The sequence below is a fragment of the Ipomoea triloba genome, chromosome 4, assembly GCF_003576645.1.
Source record: "Ipomoea triloba cultivar NCNSP0323 chromosome 4, ASM357664v1".
Taxonomy (NCBI): Eukaryota; Viridiplantae; Streptophyta; class Magnoliopsida; order Solanales; family Convolvulaceae; genus Ipomoea; species Ipomoea triloba.
The window spans coordinates 27033689-27050326 of NC_044919.1; the positions used below are offsets into that span (position 1 = coordinate 27033689).

Consider the following 16638-nt stretch of genomic DNA (forward strand, 5'->3'; position numbering starts at 1 on the left):
CAATATATTAAAAGTTTTTGTGTACTGTGAAAGTATATTATTTGATGATATATACAAAATCATATACTTTCAAATAATGTACTTTACGTATATAAATAGGCACTTTTAATATATATAAAAATGTATTTTTTTTTATTTATAGTTCACACAAATGTGTGGACCATGGTCTATAGAATAATGATTGGTTCTATAGTCCGTCCATCTTATTGACTCTGTGCACAAAAAATCAAAATACACACTTATGTCAACTTGGACAACCCCATTCGCCAATCTAGTACAAATTATATCTTGGATCTTGAGTCAAAGTTTAATGTTCATAAAGTATACATTATAGCATTCACTCTATTACATCTCTATATATAAAATAGCAACAAGAGCAGCAATAAATGCAGCACAAAAAAAGGCGTCGTAATGGGCTAATTTTTTCACAAATTCCCGCCCAAGTGTAAACGCCGCCGTTGTAGGATAATAACCAGCGCGTCTTTACGTTAGGTTTTACCAACGTTGCAACATTAAATTTAGTGGTTTAATGTGATCCAATTACCGAAATTTATTTTCAAATTAGCCGGAAAGCATTACCGGGAAATATAATAGTAAACCGAATCGTCGCTAACGATTCGGTAATCCATGAACAATTAAACCGAATCGTCGCTAACGATTCGGTAATCCATGAACAATTATAGAGCTCCTTCGCTAACGATTCGGTAATCCATGAACAATTATAGAGCTCCTTCACGCTCATCATTATAATCCATGAACAATTATAGAGCTCCTTCACGCTCATCATTATATTCCATGAACAATTATAGAGCTCCTTCACGCTCATCATTATATACAGGCATATGTATACGATCTCCATAATGCCTTCTTGGATATATATACTCTAGCCGTCATTAACGGTTAGAGTACCAAGGCAACAATAAATACAGTACATTTAGAACTCTGAAGCTTCTAAACATCTACATCTCAGATATATATTACATGCCATATTAAGCTATAGACTACATACAGATACAAAAAAATTCTCCAGTGCTGTTATCTTTTGCGTTCTGCTGCTAAACGATTTTGTATAATGGGGATGTATTGTCTTGCCAACCAGTTGAAAGCCTGGAACAGACGTAGTGCTATAAAGCTACGAGTGATTCGTACCTACTGTGTAATGGAAAGGAGAGGCTCTACTCAGATCAAGAGCAGAGAGTTGATTTTTCATGACGAAGAGGTAAGTATTTTACAGTGACAAATGATTTTTCATGACGAAGAGGTAAGTATTTTACAGTGACAAATATTTTTTCATGACGAAGAGGTAAGTATTTTACAGTGACAAATATATGTACATAAATACTTCATGAACCTGCAAAAAAAAAAAAATTCCATGTTAGTTTTTCTGTACATAAATATTTCACGAACCTGCAAAAAAAAAATAGATTCCATGTTAGTTTTTCTGTACATAAATATTTCACGAACCTGCAAAAAAAATCAATTCCATGTTAGTTTTTCTGTAAAAATGCTTCATTAATCTGCCTGAAATTTTGTTTTTTTAATTTCCCTGTCTTTTCTGTTTCGGTACCAAAATAAGTCTTTCAAATCCCATACCGAAACTGTAAAGTTTTATTTTGTTTTGGTTCAATCTTTTTCAACAAATGCTAAGCACATAAATATTTATTTATCTCTTCAGGGGACTGTTACGCATGCCCATATACCAAACGACATCCTTCCTAAATTCCTTAACAGTTTTGTTGAAGGATCTGTCTATTGTGTAAAAAACTTCTTTGTGGTAGCCAACTGGCATACTTATAAAACCAGTATGCATGAATACATGTTGCAATTCAATGGTGAGACTATTATGAAAGAATATAGGTCTGCAAATTTCCCTAGACACATGTACAGAATCAGGTCATTCCAAAGTTTGAGGAGTAACCCAAGCATAAATGACAAAGAGCTGTTTGGTAAGCATTCAAATCTTAATTTTCTGTCCATTAATTAGTGTACAAAAGTTGTTTCTGTTTTCTGCCTTTCTTTTGACAGCATATGTTTTTCAATTAGATTTGATTGGTCGAGTTGTTCAAATACATGCTCCACAACAGAAGACCATCAATGGCAATGATACTAGACTAATTGATTTTGTTATAGAAGATTCACAGTAAGTAATGTATTATCTGTTTTTTACCATATAAGTAGGATGCATCTGTTGTTCGCTAAATATTTGCGTTTGATTGCTTAGGGGTAATCGTCTAACCTGTACTTTTTGGGATGACCATGTTGCAAAAATTGAGCCTTTCTATCAATCTCCTGGTAATGAGCCTCTGTATGTGCTGATCCAGTGCTGTAGACTGAAATTTGGTGTTAGAGGTAAGTGACATCACTGTTTATCAAAGTACTTTAAATCATATTCTAGATTCTAGATGTGCACCTATACTAACATACACATATATAATTTCAGATGGTGATGTAAAAATCTGCTCCTCCTATGATGTCACTCAAATTCACTTTAATATTGATTGTCCTGAAATGCAGCAGTTTAAAGAAAGGTAACTTTACATGAACTGAATTCTTTTTTCATTGTTTTTATATTTGTTATTAACTCTTCTTTATAATTTACAGTATGACAGAGCTGTCCCAGCTTACACCCATGAGGAGTATAGCTTCCATGTCTAGCATGAGTTTCACAAACACTCATGATGATTCGAGCACTCAATCGCTGGAGCTCATTACTATTAATGATCTCTACGACACTGAAGATGTAATTAATGATTTTGGAATACATTTGCGAATTCTTATTCATTAATTTAATATCTGTATTCTTTTTTTTTTTATCCAGTTTGGTGACTTTTGGATAGCTGCAAGGGTAAATGGTGTGGAAAAACCAAGTGATTGGTTTTATATTTCCTGTCCTAAGAAGGGTTGCAATAAAGCACTCAAACTTTCTGAGGGTGTCAATAAGTGTTTCAAATGTAATGAAATCCCTGATGGTAGTGTTAGAAAGTATAAACTCAGAGTGCGTGTAGTTGACATGAAGGGTACTGCATCCTTTTTGATATGGGATAGGGAATGCGTTGATTTGCTAGGTATTGCAACAGAAGACCTATATGAAAGGAATTTGAATGTAAGTTTTTTCTAAATTTGTTATAGGGCATTTTTTAAGTTGAGATTTATTTTATTGTCAACCCTTATAACTAATCTGTAGCTTCATTTTTTCAGAACCTTGGACACATAAAGGAGATATATGAACTCAAAGGGAAGACAATGCTTTTCAAGATTTCAGCAAAGAAGGAACACTTTGTTCGTCGTAATATCCCATTTCCTGTAGTGAAAATTAACACTGACCAGTTACTGCTGCAACAACTCTGCCCTGATCTTCTAGCTTTAGAAGAAAATGACTTTAACTCTGAAGGCCCTATAAGCGAGGGGGATGATAAATTTTTGGAGGTAGTGGGTTTTTTTTTTTAACTAAATGCAGTTAAACAGTAAGTCTTCCTCAAATGCTAACTTTGGTTAATATATGTTTTCAATGGTCAGGGGTTTGAGAGTGATGAGGGGGAGAGTCCTGTTGCTCTGTTGGCTCCAACGAGTAGTACAGATTGTACTACTGATGGACCAGTCAAGCGTTGTTTGCTTGATTCATTCTCCTCAACCAAGGGTGGAAAGAAAGTGAAGCAATGCCATGTCAAGTTAGAGAAGATAGATTGAGTGTTTTCTATGACTGTTTTTTATGGACAGTTTGGTTACTATTGTGTATGACAGTTATGTTTTGTTTCTGGTGTTGGTTTCTGTTTTAAACTGTACCCCGAATTTCGCTATTGGTTATGTATTGTGACTGCTTATTATTTTGGTATTAAAAAACAGTATTGCAGGTCAAACCGGTGTTGTTCAAAATCAAAGTGGCATTCCTAACTAAACCACTCTGTGAATTTTGTATTATTGTTGCAGGATTTCAGGTCTAAGGGCAGGAGATGTAAAGCAGAAACTTTGTTTCTGGTGTTGCTTTCTGTTTTAAACTGTACCCCGAATTTCCCTATTGGTTATGTATTGTGACTGCTTCTTATTTTGGTTTTAAAAAAAAGTATTGCAGGTCAAACCGTTGTGGATCAAAATAAAAGTGGCATTCCTAACTAAACCACAGTTTGAATTTTGGATTATTGTTGCAGGATTCAAGATCTAAGGGCAGGAGATGTAAAGCAGAAACTTTGAGCAAAGTTGGAGCACTGCTATAACCTAGCAAAACTGTCTACACTTAGTATGTACTGCAGTTCTGAAAATTGTTTAGTTAGGCTCAATAAATTAGAAAATTGGTTTATTTGTATTTGCTTAGTAACATACATTCCATTTGTATTCAATAAATTATATTTTGAAAATTTGTTTAGTTGTATTTGCTTAGTTCAGTGTTTAGTATGTAGATCAGTTCAGTATTTGCTCAGTTGAAATACTATGTCAACAAATTGCCATACATTTCTAGCAAATTTTTAATGAACAAATTGCTCAACTAATCCAGCAAAAAAAACACTAATCTGACACTGTATTACTAACTAATTAAGAATAGGTACAAGTGTTTTCAAAAAAAAAAAAAAAAAGAATACGTACAAGTGACTTACCTCTCGCCTCCACTAATAGTGTGTCAGTTATGTTCTTGATTCATCCTTAGCATATAAACTGAGATATTGACAGTAGGAATTAGAAATTCCAGTGCTAGAACAATTCATAACTGTCATTGTGTTTAAATGAACAGAAAGACAATACTCTACACAGTTTGAGTTGGTAATTTACAAACTTTACTTTCATTAAATTGAAAATTTTGAAGAGATGGTAGTATCCAAACTTTTAAATTTTTACCAGTAAGCTGTATTATTTTTTTAATGAAAATTTGAATAGATGGTACATTTCTAATAGACCAAATTGTAAATCAAGAAAACCAATACATTTCTTCTATTATTCTATCATCTCAGTCAAATTGGATCATTATTTTAATTAATAACTAATTATAAAATGAATAGGTGACTTATCTATTTCACACCACTGAGAGCATGTGTGTTGTTTGCTTGATTCATCCTTAGTATATGGATAACACTATTCTGTAATCATCAGTTATGAAGGCCAATGCACAACCTTGAATCCTGTGGATAATAAATATTAAAAAAGCTATTAATTGAATATGTATTAAAACTGTGTCAGTTTAGCTGCCAATTAGAGAATTTAATTAAACATTAGGCTAACAATTCAGTTAAAAATTGTCAATAAAATATACATCAGTGTAATTATTTGGTTACATATAAAGTTAATCATCATTATGGAGCTAAAATCATTAATGGCATGTAAGTCATTTAGTCTTCCAATGTCATACTCATTAATGGCATGTAAGTCATTTAGTCTTCCAATGTCATACTGGAAAAAAGCATGTAAGTCATTTAGTCTTCCAATGTCATACTGGAAAAAACAAAAGTCCCCTCCATTATTGATGATGTCATACTGGAAAAAACAAAAGTCCCCTCCATTATTGATGCTGATTACTACAGTATAAATACTACCTATTCACTGTTTGATGCTGATTACTACAGTATAAATACTACCTATTCACTGTTCATGAGACACAGAAAAACTAATAACCAAATGCAAGCATGAGGAAGCTCACCAAATCAGCGGTCATAGGCACTAAAAGGAAACATCCATCCAATGAGAAAGGTACTCACTCTGATTCTTTTACATTTCAAATGGTTTTAGAGTTGATTACGTAGGTTAGATATTTAGAGTGAAAATTTCTAACCTACTAAAACATAGTAAATTTCTATTACCATTTAGCACGAAACCACTCTATGTACTGAGGGTTTTTAGGTGTTCATGAACATTAATTGTAGTCAAATTTCAGTAATGTATTACTGAAATTGTATCAACAAACTTAAATCAACTTAAGTTTTTTATACAAATTGCAAATTTACAGAACTCAGGGCAATTCATTAACTGCAGGCCAAGGCAATACAAATTGACAGTGAATAGGTATCCTTCTAATTGAGTAATCAACATATTTGAGTTGTCATTACATAACACAAACTGAAACTTTACCAAATACCCTAGGTTGAAACTTTAAAAAATTGACAACTTTACCAAATACCCTAGGTTGAAACTTTAAAAAATTGACAGTCCAGATTTCGTGCAAGATTAAGAACTGAAAACAAAATGAATAGAGAAATTACCAAATAATTAAGAACTGAAAACAAAATGAATAGAGAAATTACCAAATACATTAGCTTGAAACTTCATTTTCAAGCACAAATTACCAAATACATTAGCTTGAAACTTCATTTTCAAGCACATGGGTCCAAATACATTAGCTTGAAACTTCATTTTCAAGCACATGGGTCTGTGAATCAGTACATAGTCCAGTCGTCCGTAGTTTTGTTTCTCACTAGAAGTAACCGAAAAAACAAACCTGCAAGTTTCATCGGAAAAGACATGCATTTCAAAAATAAGCAGGTCGGAAATCGTAGATCTACGATCTCAAAACTAAATACACTCTGAACAGAAACTTACCAGTTCATTGTTCTCCATCTTGCACCAAAATCCTTTTCTTCAATTTGCTAATGGTATCGGTACCTCAAGTCGTCGATTAACGGCTATGGTATGTCGTTTACGGCGAGGTTTAGCGATATATGCATGGATTAAAGATCTGGGTTCGTAGAGTTACATATATGAGTGTAATAGCAGTAGAGAAATGGAGGTTAGAGTAGAGAGGGAGAGATGTGCAGCTGGGAGATCCAAAATGAACACTACGGATGCATCATCTGATATTTGTTTATTATATATATATATATATATATATATATATATTACAGATATAATGGTGTGTCCGTATATATTTTATATATATATAAAATACATATATATTAATAATTGTGTGTCCGTATATGTAGTTTATACATATATACGCTAAAATTTTATACTACAATGTCTGTAAAATATTTCATGTAATTTTTTAAGATAATGTTTACAAAGTATATGATTGTTAAGTAATGAGTATAATATTGTAGTATACTTGCTTATTTTACATAATGGTCTTTCACAATGCAGAAAACAACAACACAGACAATGAACATCATGTGTTGCCAACAAGAGCACCACATCATGTGCCACGCACGGATCCTTACGTATTTGGCGTGTTTGAGAACTTTATAAATACGACATTGACCATTTTGAATAATAGTAAGTATTTCACATGAGTAGAACAACCTTTTTCGAATGACTATTGACAAATATATTTTATTTTTAGTAATTTTATGTATGGTAGTTATATATAATAATTTGTACCCACAACTCATTAATTTGCAGGTGGTAACTTAATAAAGTCCAATATTAGTTCTAACACGCCACTATCCCAATGGGGCAGCTGCAATAAAGGTAATAATAGAACCTCGCATTTTTATATAAACTGTTTACAAAATTAGTTATTAACATGATATTAGGTGTACCATAATTTGACTCATTTTATTTTCGCTATTTTAATTTGATTTTGTTGATCCTCATTGAGTCTTTGGGTTTCGGTTTTGTCTAATTGGAAATGTAGGTTCAAGACGTAATAGCACGTATACATTGCCATTAAGAGACTTGACTAATGGTTAGTTATCATTTAGTTCAAAATTAACCATTATAATTGAGATGTTATTTTTAAATCACTTTTGTGCAACCTTTATATTAGTGCAATCAACTTCTGGAATGTCATCTCAAGGTTGCCAATACACACCAACAAACTTTCGGAGTGGTGGCCAATTGACGTCAACTGACGTTACTAAAGGTTTCTTTAATTGTTGTCTTTTTTTTTTTCTAAAAACAAGTTGAGGTTCAATACGTAATCGAGATCCATTTCCATATAAATAATTGAGTAATGGTTAGTTATCATATATTTGGAAAATTAACCATTACGAATGTTGTTTTTGTTATTAATCACTTTTGGTCAACTCTTTTATTAGCGCAATCAACGGGGAGAATATCATCTAAAGGATTTCAAGACACACCAACAAACTTGAGGAGTGTTGGGCACTTGACGTCCTCTGTCGTTACTAAAGGTTAGTTTTTTTAATGGTCTGTGTTATGCTTTTTACTAAATGCGAGTGTAGTCGCAATTAGCCATAGACATAAAATTCCATTAAAATAATTGACTACTGGTTATTTACTATATAGTTTTTAAATTACACATTAGAAATTGTATTCTATTTTTAAATCTCTTTTGTTGAACTTTTATATTAGTGCAATCAATGCGGCCAATATCATCTCAAGTATTTCAAGACACACCAACAAACTTGAGGAGTGTTGTGCATTTGACGTCCAGTGTCTCTACTAAAGGTTTGTTTAATTTTTGGTGTGTGTTCTGCATTTTTTTACTTGAGACTGTACAGTGTAGTTTAATTACGTAATCAACTTCCAATTCCATTAAATTAATTGAATAATGGTTAGTTATTATATAGTTTTTAAATTATATAGTACAAATTAAATTTTGTACTTAAATATCTTCTTGCACAATATATTTTTAAATCACTTTTGAGGAACTTTTTTATTAGTGCAATCATTGCGGGGAAGAACATCTCAATTATTTAAGGACACACCAACAAAATTTCATGAAGTTGGCCACTTGACGTACAGTGACGTTACTAAAGGTTAGTTAATTTTTGTTTGAATCTAGAGATTTAAAATTGAAAATTTAGGTTCAATACGTAATAGTATCCAATTCCATTAAAAAACTTTACTAATTTTTATTTATCAAAGAGTTTTAGATTACACATTATAAATTAAATGTGTATTGTAAATATAATTTCTTCAACTGGATGATTAGTGCAATCATCTCGGGGAAGATCATCTCAATCATTTCAGGTGACCACAACAAACTGTCATGCTACAGGGCTCTTGCATTCCCAAAACGTTACTAAAGGTTAGTTAAATAGAATTTAGTATTACATCAAAAAAAAAATGACAATCATGGTTAACAACTTCAATGCTATCTTAGTCATATGTCTTTCTTAACAAAACAATGTTTTTTGTCCAAAAGAGACGAGAAATAGAACAAACAGGTTGAGGTCAAATTTATCAATTCACCCTCCTCGCAATTTAGAAGAGGAATTGCATCTACATTACACGATACAAGCAAAGAAATGGAGGAAAACGGTTTTGCTGGTAAGCAGTCTAATATAGATGTAATTTATTATTGCAAATTGTTCTGTTAGCAACTTTTACTTTTAATGAGTTTTTATCTTTTTTTTAAACCTCCTATGTGAATGAGGACATAAATTTATTTATTTAATTTCATATAAATCTCCATTGTATAATATATCTTAATAATGTTTCTTAAATTTTCATATTCATTTAATTACAAATGAACTTATACTAATGTAATAAAAACTATGCATAATAAGTGAGTTGTGAGTTTGTTGATCTATACAATGTTGTTGACTTTCATTACAGCTGGATCGGTTCAACATGAAGAAAACAATGTTCCAAAATGCATACCAACCATTAATGGAGTAGAACCTACATGTTCATTACCATCTACAAGTTTAGGTACGCATTTTGAACATTTATAGGTCTGCACTGAAAGTAATGTTTTAGAATATTTTCAAATAATCTTGTGAGTAAAAATATATTATTTTCTATGCGGCGTGGATTTTATAAATACTGAGATTCAATTTCAATTAACATGATACAATTAGTTATTAGTATAGAATTGGGAAAATAATATATTTTTTATTACACTATTGTACCAACATATTTCATTACTTTCTCCCTCTTTAGAAAATATTCAAGATGTTGATAATGTGCCATCTATTTCCCCCCAAATCAATACTGATGTGCAAACTTCATCCGTTGTGGTAAATAACCACACTAATGTAATTCCACCTGCACCCGACGGTACGTAGTTACTTTCTAAACAATTTTGAATCCTATTATTCTTTAATTTTGGTAAAAGAAGAGTTAATATTTTGTTCTATTAAAGTATCTTTTTTACATTTCAATTCAAATTTTGTAGTGATCTACAATGATATTGGGGATCCCAACAATATTTGTGATCATTGCCATGCAATTTTCTGGTATGGAGAACGTATTAATAAGGAGGTGCGGCACGCAATACCTAAGTATTCTACATGCTGTTTTCATGGCAAGATCAAGCTACCAAGATTGGGGGTACCGCCAACAAGAATCTACAACTTATTTTTCGGTCAAGGAGAGAAACGTATTGAATTTTTGAAAAACATTAGGATGTATAATAACATGTTCTCTTTTACATCCTTAGGAGCAAAAGTGGATACATCTATAAATATTGGGAATGCCCCACCAATATTTAGAATTAATGGTCAAAACTTCCATTTAATGGGAGGGTTGCTTCCTCAAGACGGTAGTAGTCCAAAATTTGCTCAATTGTACATACATGACACGGAGAATGAGGTGGAGAATCGCATCAACGCATTTAGGTAATAAACTTTAAAGATTCGCATTTAAGTACTACCATTCTTATATTTTAGTATCTAAGTGTAATAACTTATTTTCATTTCTTACAATTCTTAACGCTATTGATATAGGGGCGATCAACAGAGTACCGAAACCCATGTTCAAATAGTGGAGGACATAAAACAAGATTTGGATGATCACAATGTCTTGGTCAAATGTTTCCGTTGGGCTCAAACGCATATAAAATGCAATTCACAATCAGAGTTCAAGATGAGATTGATTCGTAAGCGGAATGGGGATGCGAGAACATACAATTTGCCCACTGTATCGGAAGTCGCTGCACTTATAGTGGGGGATCTCGATCCAGCGCTTGGTCATAGGGATATTATAGTAGAGACAAACGCCGGATATCTAAAGCGGATAAACGAGTTGAACCCTGCGTACTTACCATTACAGTATCCGCTGTTGTTTCCTTTCGGAGAGGACGGATATAGGGAGGACATTCAATTCTATTTGGATAGGCTCAGACCCACCGGTGGCAGAACTAAGGTCTCGCAGCGAGAATTCTTTGCGTACAGGATACATGAGCGGTTTGGTGAGCTGTCTACGTTACTACATGCAAAGAGACTTTTCCAACAGTTTCTGGTTGATGCATACACAATGGTGGAATCAAGCCGGCTTCTATATATTCGAAATAATCAAAGAGCGCTACGCTGTGAGGCATACAAAGGTCTTTCAGATGCTTTGACGCGAGGGGAAGTTGATACTAGCAATCAAGGAAAAAGAATCATTTTACCGTCAAGTTTCACAGGGGGGGCTCGATATATGATACAGAATTATCAGGATGCGATGGCGATTTGTCGTGCCAAAGGTTATCCAAACTTATTTATAACATTCACATGTAACCCGAAGTGGCCAGAGATCCAAAGGTACATGCTAAGATCAAACCTCAAACCAGAAGATAGACCTGACATTTTGTGCAGGGTTTTCAAGATAAAGCTCGATGAATTGGTGAAGGAAATTCGTGCGGGAAAGCTTTTTGGAAAAGTTGTGGCAGGTGAATTAATTTTGTATTAATTTCAAAATATCTAATATTATACATCTTAATTTCCAATAGTCACTCTATAGATCAACATCTAATATCTATTTTGATTTTTTCGGTAATTTACATGCAGTTGTATACACCATAGAATTTCAAAAGAGAGGTCTACCACACGCTCACATTCTGATTTTCCTAGAAAGACGGCCTCAAGGCTTTACAACAGATATGATTGACCAATTTATTTCAGCCGAGATATCGGACCCAATAATGGACAACGCATATTTTAATGCTGTTGACGAGTTTATGATTCACGGGCCATGTGGTAGAGCAAGGCCTAAATCTCCATGCATGGCAAACAACAAGTGTTCTAAACACTTCCCTAAGAAATATGCAGATGTGTCAACATTAGATGATGATGGATATCCAATCTACAGACGTCGTTCAAATGGTCGAACAGTTGATAAGAATGGTATAAAGTTGGATAGTAGATATGTGGTGCCACATAATAGATACCTTCTTCTCAAATACAAAGCCCACATCAACGTAGAATGGTGTAACCAATCTAGATCAATCAAGTATCTGTTCAAGTATGTGAACAAAGGCAATAACAGGGTAACCGCAGAATTCTATAAGAGCACCGCAGATGACCATGCAAGTGAGCATGTTGACGAAATTACTATGTTCTACGATTGTAGATACGTGTCAGCATGCGAAGCTGCATGGAGATTGTTAAGCTTTGAGGTCCAGTACAGGCACCCGCCTGTGGAGAGGTTGAGCTTCCATTTGCCGGATTGTCAATCAGTGGTATTCCAGGATGATGACAGAATTGAGAATGTGTTAAGTCGACCAACTGTATACCAGAGTATGTTTACCGCGTGGTTTGATGCTAACAAGAAGTTTCAATCGGCAAGGGAGTTAGCTTATATTGACATGCCAACAAGATTTGTATGGAAGAAGGATATTAGAGAATGGCATCCGAGGAAGAGGGGTTTCTCTATTGGAAGAATATTTTACGTACCGCCCGGCAGTGGAGAAATTTATTATTTGAGATGTCTCTTAAATGTAGTTCGTGGTCCTACTAATTTTGATGACATCAAGTCGTATCAAGGTGTAGTATATCCATCCTTTATGGATGCATGCTATGCAAGAGGGCTTTTAGATGATGACAGAGAATACATAGATGCAATCAATGAAGCAAGTCTTTGGTCTACTGCAACAGCAATGAGAAAACTTTTTGTAGTCTTATTAGCATCCAACTTGGTTAACCGGCCCGAAAACGTATGGTGTCAAGTATGGCATCACTTGGCAAAGGACGTACTATTTAATAGGCGGAGGTTATTCTCCAATGATGGTAAGTATTCTATTCTAAAATTATTGTGTTTTAATAATTATTTTAACTTATGTACTATAGCGTTAATAGCATTTATTTTTTTTTAACAATGCACTCTGTAAAATGCAGATCTGAGTTTGTCTGATGATGAGAAGAAGGATTTAGCATTAATTGAGATTGAGCGATTGTTACAAAAGTACAACAAGTCCTTGAAAGATTACCCTCATATGCCAATTCCAATTCTTGAAGAATCTTGGAACCTCAACAATCGTTTGTTGTGTGATGAGCTTGGATATGATCGGGATGCTCTACTTATAGAGAGCGGCAGGTTAGAAAGTCAATTAACTGATGAGCAATCTTTGGTGTACAACACGATCCTAAATGATGTACAAGAACAGAAGGGCGGCTTTTTCTTTGTTTATAGATATGGCGGCACCGGAAAGACATTTGTTTGGAAAGCACTCTCTGCAAAAATAAGGTCACAAGGAAAAGTGGTCCTTAATGTTGCATCTAGCGGTATTGCTTCTTTGCTCTTGCCAGGCGGTCGGACAGCTCACTCGCGGTTTGCTATACCTATTGCCGTTACAGAAGACTCGACATGCAACATATCTCAAGGTAGCCATCTTGCCCAACTATTGATAACTGCAAAGCTTATAATATGGGACGAAGCACCAATGATGCACAAACATTGCTTCGAATGTCTAGATAGAACTTTGAGAGATCTTATGCGGGTCCAAGATTGCAATAGTGGTAGTAAGACATTTGGTGGTAAAACGATGGTATTAGGAGGTGATTTTAGACAAATACTACCGGTTGTGCCGAAAGGATCAAGGCAAGATATTGTTTCTGCAACAATAAACTCTTCTTACTTGTGGGGATCATGTCAAGTCTTGAGGTTAACAAAGAATCTTCGCCTAAATACAAATGAACAAGGTGCTAATATTGAGGATATTAAAGATTTTGCCCAGTGGTTGGCCCAAATCGGCGATGGTATCTTGGGAGGCCCTAATGACGGCTATGCCAAAGTTAAAATTCCTCAAGAAATGTTGTTGCCATCGACAGGGGACAACATAGCAACTATTGTGGATAATATTTTTCCAATGTTCAAAGAAGGGTGTTGTCACCAAGAGTACATGGAGAGTCGTGCGATATTAGCCCCCACGCTAGATGTTGTGAATGCAGTGAATGAATATATGACAGATCTCCATGTTGCTGAAAGCCGGACATACCTAAGTTGCGACACGGTGTGTAAGGCAGATTCAAATAATGGCATCCTATCGGATATGCACACTCCAGAATTCCTTAATGGATTAAAAGCATCTGGCATTCCTAATCATGCTTTAACTCTTAAAGTGGGATCTCCACTCATGTTGTTGAGAAATATAGATCACGCAATGGGACTTTGCAATGGCACAAGGCTTATTATCACTAGATTATCAGAGCATGTTATCGAGGCAAAAATTGTCGCTGGTCATAACGCTGGACAAATCGTCTTGATACCAAGGATGTCAATGACGCCAACAAATACAAGGCTTCCATTCAATTTTCAAAGAAGACAATTTCCGTTAGTGTTGGCATATGCGATGACCATTAACAAAAGCCAGGGTCAAACATTAAAGCATGTTGGGTTACTCTTAAAGAAACCTGTTTTTGTTCATGGCCAATTATATGTTGCTGCTTCACGTGTTAGTAACCCTAAAGGGTTTAGAATCTTAATATCAAATGATGATGTAGAGAGTAACAATTATACTACGAATGTTGTGTACCATGAGGTTTTCAATAATTTGTAAACATGTAGTATAAATTTCTTTTTGCAGTACTGTAGTAAGTACATTGTATGAATGTTGTGTTCCATTAATGTTGTGTACCAAGAAGGTTGCAAATTTTTAATTGTTGTGTAATACTTAATAATATTTTATCATACGTACCATGAACTTTTTAATAATTGTTGAATGTTGATAATCATAATTTCCGTTCAATATACGTTTGGCATGCATGTAGTCCAAAGCAAATTAGTCATGCAACATAGTACAGTTAAACACAGCCGTGCAACGCACGGGTACAATACTAGTGTTCATAATATGCCTTATATATGTTCAGAAACTTAAAATTTAATGTTCATAACTTAGTATGTTCATAAATACAAAATTTAATGTTCAAAAAGATGTTCGGAGTGATTTTTGAAAAAAAAAAATGGCACCTCATTAATCATCTCAGTTGAACGTTGTCGTTTTGAATACTTACCTCATTAATCATGACAATGATTTTTGGAAAATAAAATGGCACCTCATTAACTATTGTCAACGTAGGAAACCTATCTCCAAGATGTTATTGTTGTGAGTTGAATTCCCACTTTACCATTGAAATATTAATTTTAGGTCAAAAATGTCAAATATTAATTTCGTGACAGTAAAATCACCTATATATTATATATAACCGTATTATGGTACATTTGGTTCGCGGAATAGAGGGCCTGTTCCGTTGTTCTGTTTGGTAAAACCTTCTATTCCCAAGATGTTTCTGGGAATGACCTATTCCCCTTGCAAGGGGAATAGAGATTCCTAGGCCTCCATATGTATTAGGCTATTCCTGAGTGCTCAGGAATAGTCTAATGTTGATATTTCCAATTTTACCCCATGGCGTTTTTGGGAAAGGTCGTCATTTTTCCAAAACGCTCCTATATTATTTTTAAAATAAAACTTGTAATTAAGAGCAATTAAGACTCCTTAAACGAATGAGTTTTTGGCTCTTTAAGGCTTCCTCATCCTGTTGTTAAATTCAGAAGAGAAGCAGCGCTTCTTTTATATAGAGGAGCTCATCTTCATAAGTTACCAATGTGGGATCAAAAACTCCAATTTGCTTTTTAAACAAATTATTTTATATATAATTTGTTTTGTATTATTATTATTATTATTATTATTCCTTTTTTCTTATTATTGTTATTAATATTATTATAAGTTTTATTTTATTATTACATAATAATAATATTAATATTAATAATAACATGAATGTCCTTATTATTGTTATTACTAGTATTTTCACCCGTGCGATGCACGGAATGAATTTGTTATAATATATTAAGAATATTTTGATTGATATATAATTATATAAATTATAATTATTGTTATTATTTATTATTATTATTACATATTTTATAAGGGTATTTATGTCTTTTAAAACATATTTCATTTATATTTCTTAAACCAACCAAACAATGTAATATAATTCCTAAAGTTTATTCCTTCCGTGAACCAAACAATAGAATACAATTCTTATTATATTCCTTGCATATTCCATTCCTTATGGAATAGCATTCTTATTACCTCAAAATTCATTATGTGAACCAAACGTGTTGTTAGTGTTTTACATGCACGAAAGAAATAGTTACGCTATCATAAATTTAACTAAAAATTGGAAAAAATAAAAATGATAAAAATGTATAATGTATAATATAATAATACAATTAGACTCCTCATATATTTGGTCATGAATGTATTTTCATATCATACAAATTTAAAAATAAAATTTTATATGATTAGTACCATCCCTAAGGCTATCCTTATCCCACCAAGTGAACCCCTTTCGAGATGATGTGGAAGGTAATGTGAATTTTTTTTTTTGTTTTTGTTTTATTTTGTTAGCTTATGTGCTTGCAAGTTTGCAATTGACTTTTATTTCTTTTATTTATTTATTTTTTATTTGCTATATTATTATTATTTTTATAATATAAAATGTAAATGAGACTACTTTTGAAAGTGAGAGAGTATTGCATGGATATAGATAAAATAGTAGTGAATTTACAAATTTGATGATGTAGAAGTGATATCTACTTTTGAAAGTGATGGAG

At 33.3% G+C, this 16638-nt stretch overlaps 2 protein-coding genes across 2 annotated transcripts; both read left to right on the top strand.

Annotated features, from left to right (window-relative positions):
* The first annotated feature begins 1072 nt into the window (after positions 1–1072).
* LOC116016090 lies at positions 1073–4211 on the top strand. The gene is made up of 12 exons (XM_031256254.1): positions 1073–1219; positions 1676–1946; positions 2044–2140; positions 2222–2349; positions 2441–2528; positions 2602–2740; positions 2819–3103; positions 3199–3426; positions 3517–3668; positions 3718–3805; positions 3928–4023; positions 4146–4211. The coding sequence occupies exons 1-12, from the start codon at positions 1073–1075 to the stop codon at positions 4209–4211; spliced, it is 1785 nt and encodes a 594-aa protein (XP_031112114.1).
* A 4917-nt stretch (positions 4212–9128) lies between these two features.
* LOC116016091 lies at positions 9129–14581 on the top strand. The gene is made up of 6 exons (XM_031256255.1): positions 9129–9150; positions 9439–9534; positions 10265–10442; positions 10551–11476; positions 11595–12812; positions 12921–14581. Exons 1-6 carry the CDS (start codon positions 9129–9131, stop codon positions 14579–14581), a joined length of 4101 nt encoding a protein of 1366 aa, XP_031112115.1.
* Positions 14582–16638: the final 2057 nt, after the last annotated feature.